Raw genomic sequence first — 27,167 nt, forward strand, 5'->3', positions numbered from 1 at the left:
GAACGATTCGAACCCCGCGACACGAGAAATCTCTGGCTCGATTAGCGGAGGCCGTATCCATTCGGCTACTATTAACCGTGTGAAATATATACTAGTCTCTCACTCTTAGACAAGATTCGACAGTCGCCAACCTAATAGGTCCTGCAGTCCTGCACTGTTAGGTAGGCTTCAACTTCTGTCCCATCGATGAAATGTTGAATCACTCTTCCTGTTATGTGTTTTAATTGTAGGTGCTCCGACTAACTACACGCCCTTGTATCCCTCGACGTAAATACCCCCGACAAGCAGCAAAATACCACCACTACAGAGTTGATATCCCCCGATGCTAGAAAACCTTCTACTCTAATAGTTTCTTCCCCAGGACTGCTGGACTTTGGAATTACCTTCCAGGTTCCTACTTCCCTGATTGTACTGACATGCAGAAGTTCAAGTGTAATATAACTGGACATCTTGCTGCTCAACTCTCTACATAGTACCCCTGCAAATTATGTCTCAGATAGTAACCCTTATAACAAAGTGACACGTGACACTGTGCTTGGTTTGGGGTGAGAATGCAATATATATATATATATATATATATATATATATATATATATATATATAATGGCAGGATATCTTAAAGACTAATCACGTTTAAACCTTATAGACTCTTCCTCTGTTTACAAAGGGAGGATCTTGTGAATGATCCCTAAGTTCTTCAAATGGTATTTCGAGTAATCATTACTTAGGATGGAAAATTAGTCATTGCTAAAACCTGTTTTGCATGACGGGTTTTTAATTAAATGGTTCATTATGGAGAACCCGGATGTATTATAGAATACGTACGTACTCGTTAGGCATCATTCTTAATTTTGCTAAGTTTGTGTTGTTGGATTCTACTATCCAATCTCAAGTTGTCCTACCCACAACGGCAATAAGAACGTAAGAATATAGGAACATGACATTATGCTTATATTTGTTGGTAAAGCGACCGTACACATGCGCGTGTTGACACGGGAAATACTAACGAAGTAAGATAATACTAACGAATTACAATCCATGCATCCAGCTACAAACGACAGTAAAGTTATGTATAGATATTTATAGTTACTTATACGAATACTGACACCTGTGATTTATACGTATAAATGTGCAATGGATAGAAACAAAATTCTATAGACGGATAACAACATTTATAATTTTATAGAACGTTTTGCTTAGGAGAATAAAAAATATAAATATAAAATATAGACAATTGTGTGTGTGTGTGTGTGTGTGCGTGTGTCATGTGTGTGCGTGTAGACATAATGTGTGTGCGTATAGACATATTTTGTGTGCGTATATAATCAGTATAGATTTAATCGGTCTACCTATCACTGGAAAGAAATCCTAAATAATTAGCAATTGTATTTTAGAGTGTCGCCCACACTGAAGATTGAACCTACAACTTCTAGAAGAGAGTAACATACAACTGAATTCTACCAAGCATTTCGTCCACAATGCAAATTCAACGAAAACACACCCGAAGTTCGAAGTTACATCAGCTGAAACGTTTTGAAAATAACACTGAAGATGAGGACAACAGTGTGAATAATCCAAATATGAAAAACTTTCTAATTTAATTGATAAAAATATGAACTTTATTTTTTTTACCTCATTTGCCTTTTTATTGCGTTCCGAGTTTTCCGTTTCCAGATTCCTTAGTTCCTTCGAAGTCTAGATAAAAAGACAAAAATCGTTATGAAAAAAATCGTGTAATGAGGAAAGAAATGAAAACAATCATTTCAGAAACAATTGATTATTTATTGGCTAAGCACTCGATTGTTTTAAATAATCGATACTGAATATTTGTTTCTCCTCCACTTGCTTGCCTCCTTTTGTTGACCCCAGTTTTCTTTACCCCTGCTTTACTTTTTTTTCTTGCTCCCCATTTATCTTTTGTCCCTTCCGCGTTCTTTTTTTGCTCTCATTTTTTTCGCGCCTACTCTCCGTTTTTCTTATTTGCCCCACCCCCATTTCCCCATTTATTTTTTTTTGTCTCTTTCTTTCCCGCTTCATTTATTTATTTTTTTAATTTTTTTTTTTTTACCTCTTTTCTTTCTGTATCTTTTTATTTCTGGTGCCGGCCATTGTTAGCAATACATCGATGGAGTCGTTTCCGGAAGTTATCCAGGATTCTGCAAGTCATCTTTATCTTGTGCAAACTGGCATCAATTATTACTAGCAAGTTTACTTTCAGATTTTCAAGAGTTTGAAGACAATGTCAAAAATCTTTTCCTCAAACGAAAAATTCACAAGAGCTTAAATCTGGTGACTATGGTGGCCACGTAGTCTCTTCCAACAAACAAAACGAACTTTCAGAAAACTATTCCTCAGCTTTTCATAATTATCAAAAGATAAATTATTCTAATAATTAATGAAGAAGAGAATTAAAATGATAGAGCATAAGCCTTTCAATTTAGACCTTCTCTGCTATTAGATCCTGCTCACAACAAATGTGGGAGATTTTCATACCCTCCCCTTTTTTATGAAATTGATTACAGATGTACGTGTGATTTTCAAACTTTAATGGATTCAATTGGCTTTTTTTCCTTCTTATTCTGTTCCAGCTGGGGATGGGGGATCCTACCGAATGTCAAACATTCACCCACTATCTCAAACATTCCACCCGAGAGATCTTTTTAAGATTCTAACCAAAACCTTATCTGAATGGCAGGTGACTCATGCTATTTCTGTGTGGCAGAACTTGTACGTGTCATTGCTGAGACCACTCATCTTCTTAAAAGCATTGGTCATCCAGCCATGACCTTGGGCAGCCATTATAATCCTCTCCTGAACTTCTGTTTGCCTATTTTGTGGTCAACAATGTCAAAACTGTATGTTATCACATGGTTAGTTGGTTAACTGCGGTTACTTTGTTTTTTGTTTTTTTTTGTTTGGAAGTTTTGTTTTACAAATTTTCTTTACACATCCTGTATATTCCTTGCCAATTTTTTCTCATCTTGACATGCTGAATTGAATTGTTCTCTTCTATGCAAACCAATCTGCATTGTTCCTGTTCTTCTACATTCTTGATATCAGTATCTTCATTGTTGCTTCGCGAGGAAAGGGGGACAAAAAAAAAATTCACACATCACAGCAGTCTCTGAACAATTTCGTCCACACAATCCTGAACACCTCCGTCAATTCGACACATGATCGCATTTTACCAAGTACTTTATCCGCTATGTCATGTCTTTGGCGTAAATAAAAGATTCCATTCGAATTTCTATGCAGATTTCTGAGTTTGACAAGAGACACTTGAAGAAGGTCGGAGGTTACATCGATCAAAACCTGAAAATTACACTCAAGATGAGAACAGTCGTCTGAAAAATCCAAATAATACGAACTGCTCACATTACATTTAAATTTTTGTATGTTCCTACAGTAGAGAGAACAGACAGCGGAAGGAAATTCCAAAGGCAAGCGCTCCATGGAAACAGGCCCTTTGAGTAGAAAGTTTTCTGGCATCTGGCGACCTCTACGGTGAAGGAGTATTTAGAGTGTTTCAGTTTTAGAAGTACTTCCACAGAATGTGCTCTGCCGAATTTACTACAATTCTACAAGTAGCGAATTCGTCAGAGCACATTCGGTGGAAGTACTTCCAAAACAGAGGTGCAACATTGTCGACTTCACAAAATGTGCAGACATGTGGGTTTTTCTGGGGTAAGTCATTTTTACAATCACTATAATTTTTCCTAAAGAAAATGATGGAGCCTAGATTATAGAATGGGTCCTGTACCGCTTCTCTGCCATCATTCCAATCTAAGCAGCAGACAAATAAACCAGATCTTCGTGCACTATTCTTTCATTTGACCATTATTGCAATTGAATATTTTTTGCTGTGTACTGATTTTTAAACACGTGCACTGTGTTTCTGAATTTTGTAGGTGAAGATTGGTTAATCGGATTATTTGGATTCTTTGGACTACTGTGACACTTAAGATGAGAACAGTAGTCCGAAGAACAGAAATAATACAAAACTGTACAATGTTTCGTTTTATCCTGTTGAGACTTAACTATTCTTTCAATCGTAGGCGTGTCCATTTTCTTCCTGAGATTCTTATGGATTGCTCTGTTCTCAATGAAAAATCCACTCTAAAACTTCTTGGTCTTTCTTTCTCATCAAATCGTTTGTGGAATTCATAGATTAAAGCTACTACTCTTTCTGCTTCTTGTAAAATCAGTTCTTTGTATCATTTCTAAACACTTTCTCACACTTGAGGCTTTTCTCTATCTTTACAAATCTACTATCAGACCATGCATGGAGTTGATTGTTGCCATATTTGGACAAGTGAATGTTTGTTTTATTCGAAAGTTCTTGATAAAATGCAGAAATTTAATTGGCCTCACACTTTCTTCTTTATTGTCAACAAACGTGATGTTGCTAGTTTCAGTTTTTTTAAATAAATATCAGGTTGACAAGAAAGTTCTTGCATTTTTTTACTTAAATTCAAATGATTGTGTTTTGGCTACAACAAAAATTTATTGATCGATATAAGCACCATCAAAATCAACATTTTTGCCAATGCAAAACAAGTGCATTCATGCTAGTAACGTAAAATTTTGTGTTCTGATCGCGATGAAGGCGTTTTTGATATCGCTTAGGTTTTTTAACCATTTCTCACGCAGAAAGTTGTCAAGATGCTTGAAAAAGTGGTAGTCAGTAGGTGAGAGGTCTTGAGAGTATGGTAGATGAGACATTTTCATAGCCCAATTCGTTCTATTTCTGGAGGGTCGGTTTAGCAACATACTGTTGGTCATTGTCATGGAGGAGAATTGGGCCCTTTCTGTTGACTAATATTGGGTGTTGTTGTTGAAGTTTCTGATGCATTTCATCCATTTGTTAACAGTACTTCATCGCCATAATGGTTTAATAATGGTTTAATAATGGTTTAATAATGGTTTAATAATGGTTTAATAATGGTTTCACCTGCATTAAAAACACAGTAATGGATGAGGCCATTCTTTTGGTGCAACTCTGGCTTCAGGAAATGTTGTGGAACTTCGTTGGGATCTAACCACTGAGCTGAGCATCGCCACTTGTCATAAAGAACCCAGCTTTAATCCCAAGTAAACCCAGTGGAGCAACGAGTCGTTCTTGTTGCATAACAGAAGGGAAGATGATACTTCGTAACGCTGTTTCTCTTGGTTGTCATTCAGTTCGTAAGGTACCCATTTATCAAGTTTTTTTTTTTTCCAATCTCTGTGGGTGAAAATCGTTGTATACATAACGTCTAATTCAGAAATAATTTTTTGAACAGTTCTGCATGGATTGGCTTCAACTAAGGCTCTTAATTGATTGTTGTTAACATCCAATGGCCGACTTCACGCTCATCATCTTCAAGACTCTCGTCACTGCCACGAAATTTCTTAAACCACCATTGTGCTGTGCATTCAGTAATGGTTCCTGAGCCAAGCCCTTCGTTGATACTGTGAGCTGTTTTTTCAGCTTTTGGGCCCAGCTAGAATTTAAATAAGAAAACTGTGCGAATTTGCTTTCTTGCCATCTTGTATTCAACATTCTGAAAAGAGATAATTGTTTTAAAACGAGTGTAATTTAAATAATTTGACAGAACGAAAAACGCTCGTTTTACTGATATATAAAGTAAAGTTATTATGACGAAAACTTATTTGAAAATACATCATTTGAAATGAAAATTAAAAATAAACTTCTTGACAACCTAATTCTTTTAGTGCATGTGTTCTTTAGAATTGTCTGATCCATCCCTTGTTTCCTTTTGTCCCGGCTTGTTTGACTTGTTGGTTTAATTATCTCCATCAATTCATTGTTTTTATACCGCGGTGTAATACAACTTATTTCAGGAACTTCTTTCCAAGATCTGAAAAGTTATGGAACTTTCTTTCTGCTCAGTTTTCCTCCTACCTAAAGCATTGGTCTTTTCAAGACAACAATCAATAGTCATCCTTCGTTCTTGTAAGCTCCTTACATCAAGTGGTTTCATGCCTTGCTACATGCAATTTTCATTAAAAAAAACAAAAAAACCCAAAAACATGACAATCGAGAGAAAGAAATAAAAAGTTTAAACAGAAAAGCAAAAACTAAATACCTTATCCAAGACTTTATTCATTTCTTCACTGTGGCATTTTTGAAGGCTGATTCGACGCTGTTCCATTTGGGACTGAAGTTTATTGGCCTAAGCATAAAAAGGCAAAGAATGTTACTTAAATGTTAATTACTTTGTAGCTTGAAACGAATTTAGAAGCATTCAAGCTGTCGAATAGAAAGTCGTTTCTGGTTTTAACTGATTGAATATTTCAACATTACCTTAACAATTTTGCAGTATTGACAAAAGCAAAATTGGTCAAAAACCAAATATGCAACAAATATTATCAAAGGGAAGATAAGTTATACTTTTATCTACCTGAACGTTATGCTTTCGATTTTAACTTATTTTAAAGCGTTTATTTAATTTGAAATACAAGTAGTGCCGAGTGTTAAGTTGGAAAAAAGTGGCTGACATGAGGCGATTATCTGAGGAGTCTGGATAATCGCTCAAAAATTGAAAATTAAACAAAAATACTGTTAGAAATCCATCCAATAAATGTCACAATGACTTAAAATCAACACCACTTGTGTTTCAAATTACATGAACGCTTTAAAATGAGTTAAAACATCAAAAACTTATCCAAGTAGGTGGAAGAGTAACTTATGTTGTCTTTGGTAACATTTATTGCGTGTGTATGTATGTATGTATGTGTGTGTGCGTGTGTGTGTGTAAATTATATATATATATATATATATATAGCTTAGTGAGTTAGAAGACGAGAGTAAGTTCAATTCTATAAGAGGAGACTTATCGGGATAATATAGACCTCAACAAGTTTCATTGGAGCTTATATAAGAAAACAATAAGAATGGAAAATGAAGTCACAAAAACTATATATTGGTAAAAATAGAATGGTTCATATATTTAATAATAATAATATAAAATACACATTTAGTTGGGGTATAGAGGGGACTCTCTATGCCAAGGTATTTCGAAGCCTAATGCTTCTCATCAGAAGAGTAGAGAAGATGCTAGGTAACATAGCATCTTCTCTACTCTTCTGATGAGAAGCATGAGGCTTCGAAATACCTTGGCATAAAGAGTCCCCTCTATACCCCAACAAACTCTGTATACCCTTATTAAATATATGAACCATTCTATTTTTCATTTTCCATTTTTATTGTTTTCTTATATATAATCACATTGATACACTGGTTCTCGTCAGACCACCGAGGTTAAGCAACATTTAGTCTGACTAGTACAAGATGGGTGACCATTTGGGAATTCTAGGTGCTATATGTGCTCTCCACTTACCTCTGCATTGTTTCGAGTCATGTTGACCCTCCACTTGCCATTAGTATTTAACAACGCTAACTCAGGAGAAGTGTGGTTGGAGATTGTGCAACTCTTGCCACAAAATTCTACATGCAGGCACCCTTACAGTGGGTATCCCTAATCTGTAAAAATTGAAGGAAGCTACCATCTATATATAAACTGTACCCTTCCATGCGTTGTTGTGGCTTAATTTGGTGCAATGGAAAATTCTAATAAAAAGAGAAAATGCATGTTTCTTATATTCTTAGTACAGCAATCCACTCCAAAAAGTTAAGAAAAAAAAAGCCGAAAATGTAAAAAAAATGGTACTCTTGTAGAATTGGATCCGGATCCTCGGGAGTTTCCGTCCAGCATGGCTTGGACTCAGCCAAACAATCAGTGGATTAAGCCGAACGTTGCTAAAATGTTGAAACACTAAATCAAGTTTTTTTTGTTTTTGTTTTTTGTATTAAAAAACGTGAGATTTTAATTAGTATTTGGGTGAGGGGGGGCGTTACAATACAAAGATTCAAAAAAGTTGTCCAAAAACAAATTAATGAAAGCAAATGGAAGGTAAGTTACATTTCTACCTAATTAGATGTTTTTTTTAGTGTTTTTATTTAATGTAAAATGTTTAATCAGCTCGAAAAACAGTGTTTATCAATGTATTTGAAAAAGACAAATGGTCGCGGACTCTGTTGAATATGTTAAGTTTGGGAAAATAAGTTAAAAACTATATAAAACAGTATTAGAAACCCACTAAACATATGTTATCGTGACATAGGCTGACATATTCGGTTGGTTTCTGGCAGTATTTTTTATAGTTTTTTAGTTTTAACTCACTTTCCCAAACTTATCGTAATCAATAGTGTCCGCCACCATTTGTATTTTTCTAATATACCGATAAACACTGTTTTTTGAACTGACTAAATGTTACATTAAATAAAAAGGGTTGTCTTACTAAACACAGATACGAAGAAGTTGTCGAAAACTAAATATATAACAAATAAATGTTATCAAAGGTAAGATAAGTTACTTTGCTACCTAACTGAATAAGATTTTAGTGTTTTTATTTAATGTAAAATGTTTAATCGGTTCGAAAACATGCAATGTTTATCAGCATATTTGAAAAATACAAATGGTGGCAGACTGTGTTAAACACGTTAAGTTTGGGAAAATGAGTAAAAACTAAAAAACTATACAAAATACTGTTAGAAACTCATTCAATATATGTTACCGTGACATAGGCTGACATATATTCGGTGATTATTTAACAGTAATTTGTACAGTTTTTTTTAGTTTTAAATCATTTTCCCAAACTTAACATGTTTAACACAGTCTGCCGTCATTTTTAATGTTCAAATATAACAGTAAACGCTGTGTTTTTTGAGCCGAATAAACATTTTACATTAAATAAAAACACTAAAAGATTATCCAGTTTGGTAGAAAATTAACTTATCTTGCCTTTGATAATATTTGTTATACATTTGTTTTTTAACAACTTTTTCGAATCTACGTGTACAGTAATACAAACCCAATAAAAACACTAAACATTATCCAGTTAGGTAGAAAAGTAACTTATTTTGCCTTTGAAAACATTTACTTGTTATATATTTGTTTTTGTTGACAACTTTTTCAAATCTTTGTGCAAGTACAAACCCGAAGGGGGTATTTTTCTGTCTATTTTTATTTTTGATATCGCGCTATTTTAAAATAGTTTTTCCAAGTTAACCCCCCCCTCCCTTTTTTTTTTAATGGAGAGTAGACAACACATTGTGGATGCATTATCGGCAGCTCACGGTACTCTCGCTTCTCCTTATTTCGAATGAGTGATTTTTCTGACAAAGGGTGAAGAACAAGCTGCTTTCCAGGACGGCAATACTTCGTGAACAGTAGCCTGAAATGTCGGAAATCTTCTGTTTTTATGTCTATCCTTGTGGCCATGTCACTAGTAAGGGTGCTGGAGGTAAACGTTTCATCTGGGCTGACGTTATCCGCCTGATAGTCAGGGACCCGAACCTTGGATTAACCACTAAGGAGGCTGTCCTATCAGCAGGTGCAAAGTACTGGCACTGCTGTATTGCCATCTGGTGAATGGATTCTGGACCATGCAGTAGTTTCTGGTGGTGCCTTTCAATGCCACACTAGTGGGTAATTGTTACGACTTTACCTTATGTACTACAAAACAAAACAAAAATTCCCATCTTTTTTCTCTCCTCCTTTTCCTCTCTGTTCTGCTCTAACCAAGTCTGTCGATCTGTTCCACAAATCCCAAATCCTCAACATGAAATATCTTCAGAAAAAAAATCACAAATAAACCTAGAACCCCATCCTCCAACGTAGATCCCTACTACCATGTCTCCTTCTCCAACATCAGGGGTCTGCGTTCTAACCTTCCAGAGATTGAAACCCAATTACAGGAGACGAAACCGGACATATTCTTTCTAAGTAAAACTAGAATAAGGCCGACCACTTCCCTAGACGAATTCATAATTAAAGGATACTGTAACTTAACATCTAAATCTGACCCCCAAGATCGCCATGGGCATGGAATATGTGCCTACATTAAAGATGGCATCCCATGTGGTAGGGATATCTCCAGTGAAGACCCTAATTTACCTTATATGTGCTTCCGGGTTGCACTTGCTTATACCACTGCATTTATATTTGCCCTCTATCGCCCCCACAACAGCAGAGTTATTATCTTTAAGAGCATATCTGAGAAAATTTACCACATCCTGTCTGATCATCCTTTGGCTAACATCCACATTTGTGGTGACTTCAATGTCCACAATGTAGAATGGCTGACCCACTCGAACAAGACAGATGATGAGGGGAGGTTCTGTCATGATTTCGCCATTGCCTATGACCTCACTCAGATTGTTCACAAACTTACCCATATGCCCGATACTTCCAGTCAGTACGCAAGCCTTCTAGACCTTTTTCTCACAACTTCTCCTAAGCTATGTTCATGTTCCATTCTGTCCCCTTTGGGATCTTCCGACCACTCGGTTGTATCAGTAAAGATAAAAACGAAATGCAATAAGTCTTCAGACGTACCTCTCCACCGTACAGTATATTGATACTCTACGGCTGACTGGGATAGCTTCCGTACATTTATATCTGATCTACTCCTACATTCCATGTTTAAAAAGGATGTGTCCTCCATAGTATCAGATCTGACCGAATGGCTAATTGTAGGCATAGACCGATTCATACCATCTAAAAAATTCCAACAAAAACCTAACAGCCAGCCATGGTTCTCCCCAGAATGTGCTGCTGCCATTGCGCACAGAAATTACTTTTTCCACAACTACCAACGTAATAGATGCTCTGTGACTAGAGCTGTTTTCAGGACTGCCAGCAACCACTGTAAAAGAGTAATAAAAAATGCAAGAGAGCTATATGCTTAGTTTGTTAAATCCAAAGTTGCTGAACAGCGGTTTGGTTCCCACCAGTTTTGGCAAATAGCAAACAGGATTCTGAACAGAAGCGTGCGTTCTATCTTAACCATCATCAATGGACCTGAGGTCATCTCGTCAGCATCAGACAAGGCCAAACTATTTGCCAAGAACTTTGCAGCTAATTCTACCCTACATGACGAAGGCCACCAACTCCCCGTATTTCCTCCTATAACAGACAACACACTATGCAACATACAAATATCTGTGCGTGAGGTCGCTAATCTAATCAAGAACCTTGATTCCAGTAAAGCAACTGGCCCTGACGGCATTCCAATTATAGTGCTGAAAATGCTTCAACCAGAACTTACCCACATACTTACAAAACTGTTTAAGCGTTGCCTTAAAAAGAAGTGCTTCCCAACACTCTGGAAAACCTCATCAGTATGCCCTGTATTTAAGAACAGGGCAATTGCTCTTGACATATCAAAAGCCTTCGATAAAGTATGTCATAAGGACCTACTTCACAAGATTTCCAGCTACCGTATAACTGGAAATGTTTTCTCGATCATTAAATCATTTCTCTCTGATAGGCTCATAATAGTGGGTGATAGGCAGAAATCAGAGGCCCTCAGTATTAATGCTGGAGTCCCTTAGGGGTCCATCCTGGGCCCAACTCTTTTCCTGATCTACATCAATGATCTTCCAAAACACATACTTAAATCATTCATTGACATCTATGCTGATGACACGACCATCTATGACAACACATCTAAGGCGATAAATGACAAAGTTCTCTCTAATTCTCCCTCCTCTGATCTTGAGCATGTGGTACAGTGGGGGAAGAGGTGGCTGGTTACTTTTAATGCATCTAAAACCAAGCTCCTATCTTTAAATCCTCAACGCTCGGATCCCCATCTGGCATCTATTGAAATGGACAGCTCTCGACTAGGGGAAACTGCATACTTTGGTAAGTTTCTGGGCTTGACCTGTACTCCTGCCCTGAAATGGAACAAGTATATCAAGTCTGTTGCCAAGGTCGCTGGAAAAATGGTGGGATCCTTTTACCGCTCCAGTAGATATCTCACTGCTGACGCAATTCTCTACTTATATAAAAGTACATCCAAGGATGAAGTACTGTTGGCACATCTGGGCAGGAGCTGCTAAAAACACTCTATCCTGCCTTAACAGAATACAAAATAGGCTTCGTGGCTTAGTGGGGGATGCCCTTTTCTCTTCCTTGCAACCTCTCTCCTACAGGAGAGACGTTGCGAGCCTGTCTGTTTTATCGTTACTTCCATGGCAAGTGTTTGTCTGAGCTCCAATCGCCGATCTTTCACGAAAACCACCCGTTTAGCTGAAATCACTGTCAAAAATTTTCCCCACTCTTTATCTGTGCCAAAACTCAAAAGTAGATTCCATGAACAAAGCTTCTTTCTTAGAAGTCCACACCTGTGGAACTCTGTTCCGTTTGCCTGTTTCCCACCTGACTACAACCTGGATGTCTTCAAGTTAAACATAAACAAATTCCTGATGAACCGCCCTCTTAAGTAGACACTAACGTACTGTATACGCAATAACCCTTATCCCCGAGTGGCTTCCAGATGCTCTCGGCTACGACATGGTTGGAAAAGTTCCTTATAGCTGACAGCTTTAAATGACTTCTAACGAATTACAAACTCAAACGAATGTATAGTCAATAGCAACGTTTTATCGTTTATTTCGTGGGAAACTATTGCACTTGAGAATATTTTTTCAACGATTGATTTAAAAAGATGAACTGTTCTTCAATAACTCGAGAATATTGATTGGAAAGCTTTTTGAAGTTGAACGTGATTTCAAATTGTGCATAAAATTGATATCGTTCATCGATCAGGAAGTGCGAATAGGTAATTTGATTAAATAAAACTAAGTGAAATCCAAAATTGGTTTTAATTAACCGCTTTAAATATTAATTAAATTACTGACCCATCTTTTCGATGTGTTTCAAAGCATCGTTACTCATCTACATAATAACCGACATATTCATGGCCCGTTGGGTCAAAAGCTATGCTACTATTTGTTCAACATTTAAAATAATATATTCTAGTACAGGGGTCACCAAACTACAGCCCACAGGCCAAATCTAGCCCGCGACATCAGTTCATACAGCTCGCCAACGGTACTTGAATTTGCTTGGTAAATTTTATGGAACACAGAACTTTGTGATAAAATTTTAATTTGAATATTATGTTTAGAATATTAGGAAATTATTTTTTTTTTTTTTTTGCTTGCGAAGACCTGATTGCTTTGTTCTTTAAATTAGGCATTTCATTTCTCCCATCATCATCATCATGACAGGCTCCTTGCCCGGACCAATGTGACTCTTCCTCTCCAGAGTTTCCTGTCTTCCATCAGTTGCCTAAGATCTTCAGGTTCACAGTTGGCGTCGTGTGCTATTTGTTGGATGTATGTGAATTTAGGTCGTCCTCTGCTTGCACGTCCATGTCGTGGAGTCCATAGCAATACATCACTCACCAATTCATGCTTGCTCCTCAGACAATGACCGGCAAATCGTAAGCGTCTTTCTCTGATGGTGTTAGGTATGTCAGGTAGCTTGCCATAAAGTTGCTGCTTCGTGGGATGATTTTGCCAAGCATTGTTCTTAGCATACGGGTGTATGTGCCATCTAGTTTTCTTTCCAATCTTTTGGTGAGTGTCCAGGTTGTAGCACCGTAAACAAGGACAGACTCTACCACTGCCCTGAAGAACTGCCTTTTCAGTTTGTCAGCCAGTCTCGAAGTCCATACTGAATGTAGCCATCCAATGCGGTCCATGCTTTTGAGATGCGAATTTCGATATCTCTCTCCGTGGAAAGTATGTTGCTGCCAAGATACGTAAACTCAGCGACTTCTTTCAGTGTTGATCCAACCAAAGCCCTGATCTCTCCCTTCACATTAAAAGCCACAAACTTTGTCTTATCCGCATTTATGTGGAGACCAATGTCATTTGCAGACTTTTCTAGCTTACGTAACAGTGTTTGCGCATCAGCAGTTTTGTTCGCGAACAAAGCAATATCGTCTGCGTAATCTGCATCAGTTACGTGTGCTGATTGATGACGTCTGTTTCTGGATTCATCTAGGGTGAAGCCTAGCATGTTGTGTATAGCAACAGAGGTGCGAAGTACAAAGTCAAGACAGACAATGAAAAGAAAAAGGGCAAGAGTATCTTCTTGTAGAACCCCAGTGCGGATGTCGAAAAATTCAGTGTCCCCATCTGGCGACCTGACCATTGCTCGAGTGTGCTCATATAGCATCATGATAGCATTAATGACTTCATTTGGAATGCCATATGATTTTAATATGCTGGCCATTTTTTCTTTATGTACAGAGTCGAATGCTTTGGAGAAATCTACAAAGATCATGACTGTCTCAATCATTAAGAGATCAACGAAAGATTCAATATGACTCTAAATCAAATCATTTCTCCCAGTTCTCTCCTATTTTCGGTGACCCCTAAATCCTCTGCTTTTCTTGTGTTTCAACAGGATTTTGATTACGTTTCTAATTCGATGTTTTTTCATTTTCAAATTCAGATTTCTTCACTCTTCATTATGGCTACTAAAAAAAAAAAGGTTTCACAGATCTCACTAACCATTTTTTGCTGTTTGATTTGTAAGATTCAGATATTTGCACATTATGTCTGGTGTGACATTTTGGTGTTGTCACTTTCTTTGATAGCTTTTTAGTAAATAAACATGTCGGTTGCTTTTGTTCATTGCACGCGCATGATTAACATGGAATGCTAAACTTAGTTTTTTTTACTTTTTTTTCTTCCAGAGCTTCCGTTCTGGCTTGCCAGTATAAAATATAGGCACGTGCAAAATGAATACCCATACTCAAAGTGTATGAACATTCTGACCCCTCCCTTTACTTAAAAAATCACTAAAACTCAGGAAATTAACTAATTTTAATGAAAATTGCAGTATTTATCAAATAATGATCGCGGAATATAATGAACCAATTATTTTTATGTAACTCTTAGTGGGAATGTATTTTGCTTAAACAAAAATACCTTTACTAAAGTTATGGTTTTCAGTAGTAAATAAAAAACGCAAGAATTTATTTTTGCTTTTTTTTTTTATATATAAATGAAGCATCGTAATTGGTAACAATAAAAATAAAATAATTTTTACAGGAACATTACGAAAAATGTCCCTAAAGTTCGTATTAATGAAATCGATATAACTCAAATGAAAATGAATTTCTCGAACTACCGATATTATCATTGAATTAAGCATTGTTTATTTAATATTTTTACACAAAAAAAAATATAATTGTAAAAATATTTCTACCTTTTTTTTTTAAATTACAGGTTTCACATAATTTTTATATGCAAGCTTTTAATAATTTCCTTGCTCACAAGAATGTGAAACTTTCAGCGTAACATAATTAAAAAAATATATAATTTAAAAACAGGAACATAGAAACATAATTTAATTAAAAAATGGAAAAATTTATACAAACGTGCAGAATAGGAATGTACAGATGCACGTCTGGGGAAAAAAGAAAACTATCACACTCCTTCCTCCCTTTTAATTACATGACGTCATTTTCAGTCTTTCGACTGCCTAAAATTTTGGGACTTCGTATATTCCGTGTTTACAAAATTTTAGTTTGTTGTATTTTCAGAACGGCAGAATCACTCGGTTTTGGGGCTAATTCATTTGTTTTGTACAAACGAGGTGTTTTTTTTTGTTGTTTTTTTTTTTTTATTTAATTCAATATCTTAGGACTTTATTTTACTAATTATCTTTGAAATAGACCCAGAAAACTAATATTTATCTTTTAAAGGATTTTTACAATGAATTTATTTAACTTCAAAATTTAGCTGAATTGAGTAGCTCGCCGTGAAAACATTTTTCATAACGTTTTTTTTTTTTTTTTTTCACGTGTACAAATATTTTTTCCTTTTGGAAATTCTTTTGCCCGTACCTAATAAAATAGAATGATTATGAGGCCCGCGTTCGTCATTCTTTCATTTCCCTGCAGTAAAAAAAACGTTTGGTGACGCTGCTCTAGTATATTATTTAAAACGTTGAACAAATAGTTTGCTATTACTTCACAAATTCTCTACTTAAAATACTTGAACAAACCTTAGAAATGATAAATATTTCATTATATTTCTCAATTTTTGAGATGAGGATTGATAATTTGTATTATTTGGACCACTGTTCTCATCTTGAGTGTAATTTGCACAACCTAAGACCCCCTCCCCCGGCGAACAGCATAAAGTACTTGATAAAATACAGTTGTAAGTTATACTCATATGGAGGTTGAAGGTTCAATCTTTAGTGTGAGCGGTACTAAAAATGCAATTGCGAATTACTTAGGACTTCTACCTAGTCATGGCTGAGCGAACAAGAACATGTTACCCCATGGATAAAATAAGAGTTCTATTTGAAATTCTGTTCGATAGATTCCCAAGTTTGACAAGATACACCTGAAGAAGGTCGGAGGTTACATCAACTGAAACGTTGTGAGAATAACACGTGAGATGAGAACAGCTGTCTGACGAATCCAAATAATACAAATAAGAATGCTTGACTGCCCAGTTACTTCTGACTCATGCAGTATATAAAATTGTGTGTGTGTGTGTGCGTGCGTCATTATTTCTAGATCTCCACGTGTAAAGGCCAGTTGGATAGAAGTAGTGTATATAAAGGCAGCTGGTTATAAATATGAAACAAACACTTTTGCATTTATACAAAAAGATAAATATTCACTGACTAAAGTCAGTCTACACCGACCAAAACGTTGCACAAATAACACTCCAGATGAGAACAATAATCCAATCAAAACAAATAATATAAACAATCAACACCTCATCTCAAAAGTCCAGAATTGTAAATTTTAACGTTTTGGTAATTTTGATAAATAATTTAACTTTTAAATACCGAGTGGAACAATAAAATTGTCACTATAGAAAAGACGACATAATTCCATTTCCGTTTGATGAAAATCAGTTTCCTCTTTTGTTGCAGACCATCTACTAGTTGGCCAGTTATATACAAATCCTAAGAGTAATAGCAGCCTTCTATCATGTCTGAAAGTAACACAATGTTCAACAAGCGAGATCGGAGATGCGCCACTGTACAACTCATGCTCTCTATTGATCCAAGTTATGACAACAGGACCATTGCCAGCACTCTCAAAATGCAAATCAGGACGATTCAATGTTTGAGGGCACAGCTCAACAAAATTTCCATCCACGGTTATGGTCTTGATGGGGGCCATATCATGCCACTTCATATTTTCGAAATCAGCTTAAAGGTAAACACTAAAGTGTATCTCGATGTGATGAAGAGCGTGGTGATCCCCTTGTGTAATCAGCTGGGTGTGGTAGCAGGAGTCGACACCAGCTTGGCTTCAGAACTTTGTACCCTTGTCTCACTGCCCCCCTCCTCCCTTAACCTGAACCCGCTGGACTACTACATTTGGTCATATGTCAAGAACATCACCAACCTGACCTCCCACAACACCAAAGCCAGCCTGATCACCGTCATCTACAGAGTATTCACCGAGCTTCCGCTGGCATTTTTGAGGCTGAAGGCGACAACACTGAATATATGTCAGCTCTACTACATAATCAAGTTACCTGAATTAATTTTTCTATAAGTTTTAAAATAAAGCTGTAGTGTTGTTTTCTTTAGGGCGACAAATTTCTCGTTCTACCTTGTACGACCAAAAAGAAAAACATCAATAAGTCAGTTTCTCAAAAAACTAAATTGGAATTGAATAAAATAGTGAGGCTGCTCCAAAGGAGGTGGGCTCTCTCTACCGTGCTAGAAAGCTACTTACATCTGAAATTATCCTGTGCCATTATTTGCCCATGTATGGAGTACTGTTGTCACATTTGGGCTGGTGCATCTGCAACTAGTCTCTCACTCCTGGACAGGGTTCAAGAGAGTTGCCAACATGATAGGTTATCTAAGCTTCAGCCTCTGTCGCATCGACAAGATGTTGCATTCCTCTGCCTGTTCTAGAAGTATTTTAATGGTGAATGCTCTAACAAACTACAAGCACTTGTGCCCTCTCAACATAAATACCCCTGACAAACCTGACAAGCAGCTAAATCCCGCCCCTACACTGTAGAGATCCCTAGATGTAAGAAAGCCTTCTTCTCCAATAGTTTCTTCTCCAGAACTGCTAGATTTTGGAACTCTCTTCCAGGATTCTGCTTTCCCAACTGTACTGACATGCAGAAGTTCAAGTGTAATGTGAACAGACATCTTGCCGCCCATCTCCCTTCATAACATCCATGCAACTTATGTCTTCGAGAATAGCCCCTATTTCAAAGCGACACTGTGCCTTATTCGAGGTGAAAATTAAAAAAAAAAAAAAAAAAAAAAAAAAAACATAAACTGTCCCTTCATATTATTGCTACATCTATGCTGGTACATCTACCACTAGGCTCTCCCTCTTAGACAGGGTCCAAAAAAAAAAAAAAAAGTCTCCAATCTAATAACCCCACACTATCGGCCAAGCTACAACCTCTGTCCCATCGCCACAATATTACATTCCTTTGCCTATTTTACAAGTATTTTAATGGAATGTACTCTGATGAACCTGTAGCACTTATGCTCCCTCGACGTACATACTTGTGACTAACCTGAAAAGCAGCAAAATCCCACCTTTTCACTATTGACATCCCATAGATGCCCTAAAATTTTCTACTTAGTTTCTTCCCCTGGACTGCTAAACTTTAGAATTTCCTCCCTGTTTCCTGCTTATACTACCCTGCTAAATTTTAAATGTAATGTGAACATTTTGCTACTCAACTCCCCACAGTCCCCTGTTAGACACGATCCCAAATAGTAACTCCTTACGTTCTAAGTGGAAATATGCCTTGTTTGGAGTGAAAGAGTAAAAAAAAAACAAAAAAATTCTGTATAAGCAAGCGCTGTAAAAGGATTTGAATAGGGAAACGGGAGATTTGTGATGCACTGCATTTATTGAAGATGGCCGAGTGCAAAGGTGAAAGTTGGAGGAGGGCGGGACTTCCATCTTTGTTCTGTTTCTCCAATAAATAACCAGCTCAAACACAACTTTGTTTTTCTTTTTCGATTTCCGAGAATGTCTGTGAACATCTTTGCGTTTGATCTCCAGTGCATAGCCATTGTCTCCTTTTAGCTGCCGGCTCTTTCTCTCCTCTCTCTCTCTCTCTCTCTCTCTCTCTCTCTCTCTCTCTCTCTCTCTCTTTTCATTCAATGTGCAGTTTTGTTGTCGGTCACTTGCTGCGCTGATGATGGCGTCACCGACAGCCAACACTGCATTTGATGCAATGCACTTAACTGTATTGTCTTTCATACAAGACATTTTGGCACAAGAATTAAAAGATGCTGCTATCATAAACAAGTACGTTTTCAAAAACTTTTTGATTTTGAAAAATGTTTTTAATTCTGTTTTGTTCACATTATTTTTTTGTGTTTTTTGTAAAGTTTTCCTTCTTTTATCATGAAGGAAAATATTCTGTAGTAGCAGGCCGCTCGGCGTTGCCCGGTCGTAAAATACTAAATATTATAATTTTAATTAATTATATGTTAATTCATACAGAAACTAAGACACGTGTATGTGATAATTATGATTTTTCTAACAGTTCACTTTTTGTAAGTAAAAAGAAAAAAAAATACTCAAGCTGAGAGCGAAACCAAAACCTACACAGTGAGTCTAGTACGACAACCATTATGCTAGTTTGCCACGATCTTTAAAAAATATTTTCAAACCTACTTATTCTTAACATAAGAAATCTGTCATGTGAACAATTCATGCAGGCCCATTCGTGAAGCAGTTGGCAAGCAGAAAAAAATCTGATGACCCTTAAGTACCAGTTTTTCAATTTTAACCCCTTAGCAGCCTTTTTTTTCTTTGGATAGAAAACCGATTAAAAGTTTTCCACGCGTCTGAATACCCTATATACCAAATTTCAAATCTGTAGATTAAAAATAAGTTGAATGTATAGGTTGAAAATTATCCTCACACACACACTTATAGATATAGAGATTATTTAAACCGCTGTTCTCATCTTGGATGTTATTCTCACAACGTTTCGGCCGATGTAACCTCAGACCTTCAAGTTCATCTTATTGAAAGCGGAAATCTTTCTGTTGAACTTGGGAATCTGTAAGGAATTTGGAATGGAAACTTTTCTTTTTTTTTTGTTTTTAATTCACGGGAGCAGCTTGTTTTTGTTTTAGTAAAAGTTTTAAGTAATTACATTCTTACCACACGTAATAAGAATTGAACCTTCAACTTCTAGAAGATTTTTACTGGGAACTTATTAGGATACAGTACTTTATCCGTTGCGCCACAGGTTCAATATTAATGCAATAAGGCAACATAGTATAGAATTTAATGCAATATGGAAACCATTAATTATAAATAATTAGATTATCATCTTGTTGAATGCAGAAATTTTTATAGAATTCCAAACTGAATCCTTTATTTTTATTGCAGGGGTAGATAGATTGTTCTCGTTCGGTCAGGCATGACCGGGTATAAATCTTAAGTTTTATTATTTTCTTAGTTAATATCACTTGTAATTTAGTTAATATCACTTGTAATGAGGATTGAATCTTCAACTTTCAGAAGACTGTTAGAAGAGTATTTGCTTTATTTTCGTTTTGACAGTTTTTTGGAGGTTGAAAATTCATTCCTCCAGAAAACTGCCCGAACGCTAGTTTATTAAACTAGCTGCCCTGTTCGACGTTGGCCGGAAAGTAATCAAAAGTTGTTCACAAAAGAACAAATTATTAATTTTGGTGATTTTAATTTCGTAATTAAATTAATTTTTGAAACAAAAATATTATTAATGTGGCGGCTAGAAACGCACACAAAAAAGCATGTTTAAAGTTGCCTAGTTTAATAAGTATCTGTATTTATTTTGATAGAACTCAAGGGAGAGAACTCATAATCGCACAAAACCCCTTAAATCTTTTTCGGTGAATAAGGGAAAATGTCCTAAATTTAAAGGATTTTTTTATCCGAACAAACTGAAGCAGAATACATTATATTCACGCCAATATCATAGAAAAAAAAGAAAAGAAACGAAAAAATAGGCTAGTCCGAAAAATTGTCATTTTGATCCGTATTGCCAGTCTTATTACCACAACTTAAAAACATTAAATAGATATTAATTTATTTTTATTTCGGACTATTATTCTCATCTTTTTTCGTTGTTTTTTCATTTTTATTGATTGTTGTTTTTCACGACGTTTCGGCCAACTATTCATCTGGCCTTCGTCAAGCGGTAATAGTAGGAATAGTTGGCCGAAACGTCGTGAAAAATAACAACCAATAAAGATGAGAATAATAGTCCGAAATAAAAATAAATTAATATATATAATGTTCATCTCCAAAATGAATTCCAATTAAGGAATAATATATATTATTAAATATATATCAATATTATTAAAATTCTATTTCTGCACACTTTTTATTTTATTTGAGAAGCTTCTGATTAATTTTTATGTATCATAGGAAAAAAACAACGAAAAAATAGGCTAATCCGAATCAAGTATCTATATATCAAACTCATTGCAAATTTTCGTCTGTATTGTCCGTCTTATTACCACAACTTGAAAATGTTCTTTTTTTTCTCTGTATCCCAACATCGAATGGAATTTTCATGAAGTTTCTTACTAAGAATTTTCTATCTGTGCAACACATTACCACGAGGGTGTTTCACTCTAGACTTCAAATCCAATGGCAAACTGTCCTAATAAGTAATCAAATTTTTATTAATCTCATCATTTTCAATCCTCTCATATCCTTCATCATTCAACTGACAATCCATCTCATTAACCTTTTTCTTCGAGTAACTTTGGCCTTTGGTGACTCGTTGATATCAAAGCTATGTTCAATATTTAGGGGTTTGCATTTCGAAAAGAAGTTGCCTAGAGTTTTCAGTGTATGTTTTATTTCTGAACCAAACTTTTCGGTAAAAACAGAATCAATGTTAACAAAGGGAGGAGGGGAGGGGGGCGGCCATCTTTGTTTCTCTAATAAATAAGCAAATTCAAAACGAAACTTTCTCTTTTGTATTCCGAGAATATCTATGAACGTCTTTCATTCGTGCGTTTGATCTTCAGTGCATCGACATTGTCTTCTTTTAGATATTTGAGTCCTCAACCTCCTGCCTAAGCTCGTCTTTTCCTCTTTTTCTCTCTCCTCCTCTCTCTTTCTCCCCCCTCTCTCATCCTCTCATTCAGAGTGCTTTCATCTAGGTTCATGTTCGTTGCTGTTGCACTATCTGATGATGGCATCAACGAGGAATTGCATTAAAGATTTTGTACATTAGAAGGAACAATACTCGACAGAAGGGCAAAGGATCATGCTGGGATTTTGGTAAATGGATACGCCAGAGACGAACCTGAAAGTGGTGGAAAATGAAGGAAGCGAAAAGTACAATTGTATCTAAGCTTCACTGGTTTACTTTTCAGTCATTTGAGGGTGAGCTTATATATATATATATATATATATATATATATATGTTAGTCTGTTTATTATACAACATTATTGGTTACATATGTGCATACCTGTTTCAGTGGAATCTCAATTAAAAGAGACCACCTCATCAGACTAAAAAAAGGGCGATATTGAAACCTTTAAATTGAGATTCCATTGAAACATGTATGCACGTATTAAAGCCATAATGTTTGTATGCTAACAAATTATATACCAGCTCTGTCTCCCATTGAGCACTCTTTAATAATCATGCGGGTTTCATTGCATTTACATCTAGGAAACCAATCTATACAACCATTATTTATATATATATACTAGCGGGGGGGAGTACCCGGCGTTGCCCGGGTGTTTGGAGGTGTGTGTGATTTTGGGTAAATCAAAAAAAAAGAATAATAAAAAATCGTTAAGTAGGAAGAATCGAAGTCGAAGTCTTGAGGCGCAGTTGGAAAATAATAAAGTGTGAAAAAAAAAAAAGAAAAAAAGTGCGGCGTTAACCGTTCGCCGACCAAGAAATAGTAACGGAAAGATGTTTGAATTGACAGGTGCCCGCAATAAAGTTAACTCTGTTACTTCTATTTGACCTCATTAATGAGGTCAAATAGAAGTAACGGAGTTAACTTTATTGCGGTGGGGGGGGGCAGTTTTTTTGTTTTTTTTTTGTTTACTCAACTTTGGGTGGTTTTGTTTCCCCAAGATGTTGGGGAGAAACCAGCTCCCCATCAAAAGGGATTGTCCAAATTGAATAGCAATCGTCTGATATAAGGAATTTTCCTTGCATTAAAGCTGATTGTTTCTGGACGTTCCCAGCGCGATTGCCATGAACATTGTGTTGGCTTTGAATTAGTTTCACTTTTATAGGAAAAAGCCGAATCAACACGTGAGAAGCCAAAATAGTAATAATTTTGTAAAAGTCGCTGTAAATAAATCTAGACGTGACGTGCGTTCCTAAATCCTAGATATTATTATCTAGGGAGTATATAAACACTTCTAAGCGATAGTAACGACCCCGGACCGTCGGCGAAAAAAGCCTTTTTTGGGCATACAAAAATGTGAGTGCCGCATTTGCTTTTTATATATTTATATTATATATATATATATATATATATATATGTATATATATATATATATATATATATATATATATATATTAAGCTACACATAATTTTCCGCGTTTCAACATCACTATATTTTTCAAGCTTTAGTACCTAGCTGTATTTACGTATCGAGCACTGTCGAAGTGAATACTGAAAATATTTACATAAAATTATGTTTGTGTGTGTATACAGTGCCACGCAAAAGTATTGGATACATTACATTTTTCTTCATAACTTTAATTAGCGTTCAAGCTTTTACCTAAAATTTGGTCAGTATATTCCTATTACTATTCTAACTAATATTTGGGGTAATAATTACAAAATCAAAGTTTAGAAAGTTTATATTAAAGGAAAAATATAAATCAACTAACACAAAAGTATTGGATACATTGATTTAATATTTGGTTGCATAGCCTTTATTGCATTCAACAGCTTCCAATCGCTTTCTATAGTTGCACACATGTTTTTTTCAAAGATATGCAGGTATTTTGCGCCATTCCTCTTTGCAGAACTGTTCTAGTTGTTGAATATTTTGTGGATTCCTCTTGTGAACATTGATCTTCAATATTTTCCACAGATTTTCAATTGGGTTGAGGTCTCAAGACTAACTGGGCCAAATAAGAACGTCAATTCCGTTATTTCTAAGCCATTCTTTGGTTAGTTTGGCAGTATGCTTGGGATCATTGGCCTGCTGAAACATGAAATTGCTATTATGTCCCAACAAATCAGGGGATTTCTGGAGGTTTTTCTCCAAAATTTCCCTGTACATACGTCCATTCATTCTACCATTGATGATTTCTAGTTCACCAGTACCTTTGGATGAAAAACGCTCTCATACTATAATCGAATCACCGCCAAACTTTACCGTAGGAATGGTAATCTTTTTGTTATAGGCGGTGCCATTTTTACACCATATATGTGTTGCTGTGTTTCTTCCAAAGATTTCGATTTTCATTTCGTCTGACCAGATTACCTTTTTCCAAAATTCTTGGGGTTGTTCTCCATATGTTTTAACATAATTCAAACGTGATCTGACATGTTTAAGCTTCAATAATGGAACTTTTCTTGGGGACCTTGATACAAAACCTGCACGATTTATAACTCTACTGATTGTATCCTTGCTCATATTTATCCCAGCTTCTCTGAGGTCGGTTTGAATTTCACCACGAATAAGCTTACCCACCTAGATTAATTTTTCATTTATTTCCTTGGCCGACCATATCTTGGAACATTTGCAACAGCTTCACCAGGGTTTTTAAACTTTCTAATAACGTTTCCAACTGTACTAAGTGGTAGATTAAGTTCCCTTGATATTATTTGTTACCCTTTTCCTTCTTTGTGCTTAGCAATGATCTTTTGACGAATGTCTATTTTTAGTTTTTATAAATGAACTGGTTGACTTTGAAGGAGTGAGCCCAAACTGGAAGAATTTTATAAAATTATTTTAATATAAAGCTCTCTGATTGGTCAGTGATAACTCGTTTGCATTATGGCAACACGCTAAGCAAAAGTCATTTAAATTTATTTCAGAAAAATAATTTTTTTAAAGTGTATCCAATACTTTTGCGCTTGTTAATTAATATTTTCCCTTAAATATAAACTTTCTAAACTTTAATTTTGTAATTACTACTCCAAATATAATTTAGAATAGTAATAGGAATATACTGACCAAATTTTAGGTAAAATCTTGAACCCTAATTAAAGTTGAGAAGAAAAATGTAATGTATCCAATACTTTTGCATGGCACTGTATGCATATGTGTGTGTATCTATTCATATAATATATATATATATATGTGTGCGTGTGTGTGTGTTCATCAACGTTTCGTCTTTATTTCAAGACTTTCTCTGAATCCAGAGGAAGTCCAGAAATAAAGACGAAACGTTGATGAACACATAACTCGGTTTGTTCCTTTTTATTTCTCTATTTTGTCTGAATACTATTTCAATAATTCTTATTATATATATGTGTGTGTGTGTGTGTGTATGTGTGTATGTATATATATATATATATATATATATATATATATATATATTTACTTGATTCCTCCGGCCTTGGCAGACATGTTTTAAATATTCTCTCCAGTGCTTTTTCTGTGCACATTTGAACTTTTCTTTTAATGATTTGGAACTTTGTGATTTTTTCCAAGGAATTCTGCCTTTTGGATCATTTTGGACCATTTGGAACTTACCTGTTGGATTGGAAATTTTTAATTCGACCGTGTTTGGATTTTACCATTCTTGGATTTTTTACCCTTCACCGGACTATCCATTCATGTGAAATCTTTTTATCATTTTTCTTTTACCTCCTATTCCCCTTACCTCACCCTTTTTTTTAAACCAAGTAAGATCTGTGACTTACTTGTAGTTTCATTAAATACTTTTACATGCAAAATCCGATCCCGCATTTTGCTAATTCCTGCCCTCTGATGAGAAGGAGAGTATTTCTTCGAAACTCCGCGGATTAAGGACTATCCACTTATCTTGTGCTTCCTTTTTAAAATTAAATATGTTTTTAACTCTTTTTCAAGATGTCTTTTAACATGTTTTATTAATCATTTGTTCATATATATATATATATATATATATATATGGGTTCTAAGGTGCATATAGTTACTAGGTATGACTGACAGGTTGTGAGTTTGCAAATTACTTACTGAACGGCACGGCTGTGCACATATCAAGTAATGCACGATATCCAGTCAAAAATAGATCGTATGATGAAAATCTTGCAAGTCAAACTTGCAGCAAATGCCCAGTTTTGTTTGAATTAGATCACAATGTTAATCTCTGATGTTTTCCCCACAACGTTTTGGCCAATGTAACCTTCCATCTGCAGCTGCGTCTTGTTGAACTCGGAAATCTGTACAGAATTTTAAATGGAACTCTTTATTTAATTCATAGGGTAGATTGATCTTGTTCTGTCAGCCATGACCAGAGATGCGAACAGTAGTCTGAATAATCCAAACAATCCAAAATCGTCAATCTTCATGTGGAAAGTTCCGAACCGTAACACCATAAACGAGATAAATCAGACAAAAATTTAAATTTATATTTTCCTCCAGTGATGTCTAGAAAAAGCAACTTTTGTCTAATGCATTGCTTTTAATAGATGATTTTTAGCATTAAACAAAGTGGTTGCTATGCCATTAAACAGATAGCCTTAGTCAAATCCTTCATGTTTCGAGTTTTGTGCTAAGTAAAGGACACTACATAAACAAAACCTCCAATCAACAAACGCACCCTAAGTTGTCTAGGAAAGAGACTCTGTGCATCAGAATGTTAGCAAACCAAGGAGAAAACCAATGAAAGTATTGATAAAAAAAGGTTCAATTTTGTCGGTTTCTGAGTCAAATATTGATTATCGATTAGTAAGTTTTTCATCTATTTTTTCTTTTTGAAATGCATTTTTTATCTTTGTTCATGAAAATGCTATTCCGCACGCGCGTATATCACTATCACACTTTTTTTTTTTTTTTTTTTAGGATTTTGATTAATTTCCACATTTTAAAAAGTTAACAACTTTTATAACACCTACCTTCATCTTTCTCTCTCTCTCTTTCTCTTTTAAGAAATATACTTGCATAAAAACGATTTGTAATGTACTAAGCCTATATTAGTAACAAGTAATGTTTCATAGTGGTAAGGATGGTATTAATTATAGTGTAGTGCAAATCATTTTTGTTTTCTTTTCAAGAATGCAAACTTTGTAATTGGGGTATTTAATATGTAACGATTCTACTCAGGGAAGCCATGTTTGTGTTAATCTCTGTAGCGTTCTTTTTTGAATGATGATTCGGTCAATCCAGAATGTCCAAATATGTAG

The 27,167-nt window shown here is 35.6% G+C and overlaps 1 protein-coding gene across 2 annotated transcripts in view; it reads right to left on the minus strand.

The window, feature by feature from the left end:
• LOC145249765 (centrosomal protein of 112 kDa-like) overlaps positions 1-27,167 on the minus strand; it is a 777,157-nt gene that overhangs the window by 44,655 nt on the left and 705,335 nt on the right. For both annotated transcript variants that reach the window (XM_080111687.1, XM_080111688.1), the window contains 2 exons: positions 6,090-6,176; positions 1,633-1,695 (listed from right to left, as the gene is read on the minus strand). In XM_080111687.1, the coding sequence (XP_079967813.1) occupies positions 1,633-1,695; positions 6,090-6,176 (150 nt within the window). The remainder of the gene's footprint in view (positions 1-1,632; positions 1,696-6,089; positions 6,177-27,167) is intronic.

Source organism: Euprymna scolopes, chromosome 28 (assembly GCF_053919585.1).
Source record: "Euprymna scolopes isolate OS-2025 chromosome 28, ASM5391958v1, whole genome shotgun sequence".
NCBI classification, from domain to species: Eukaryota; Metazoa; Mollusca; class Cephalopoda; order Sepiida; family Sepiolidae; genus Euprymna; species Euprymna scolopes.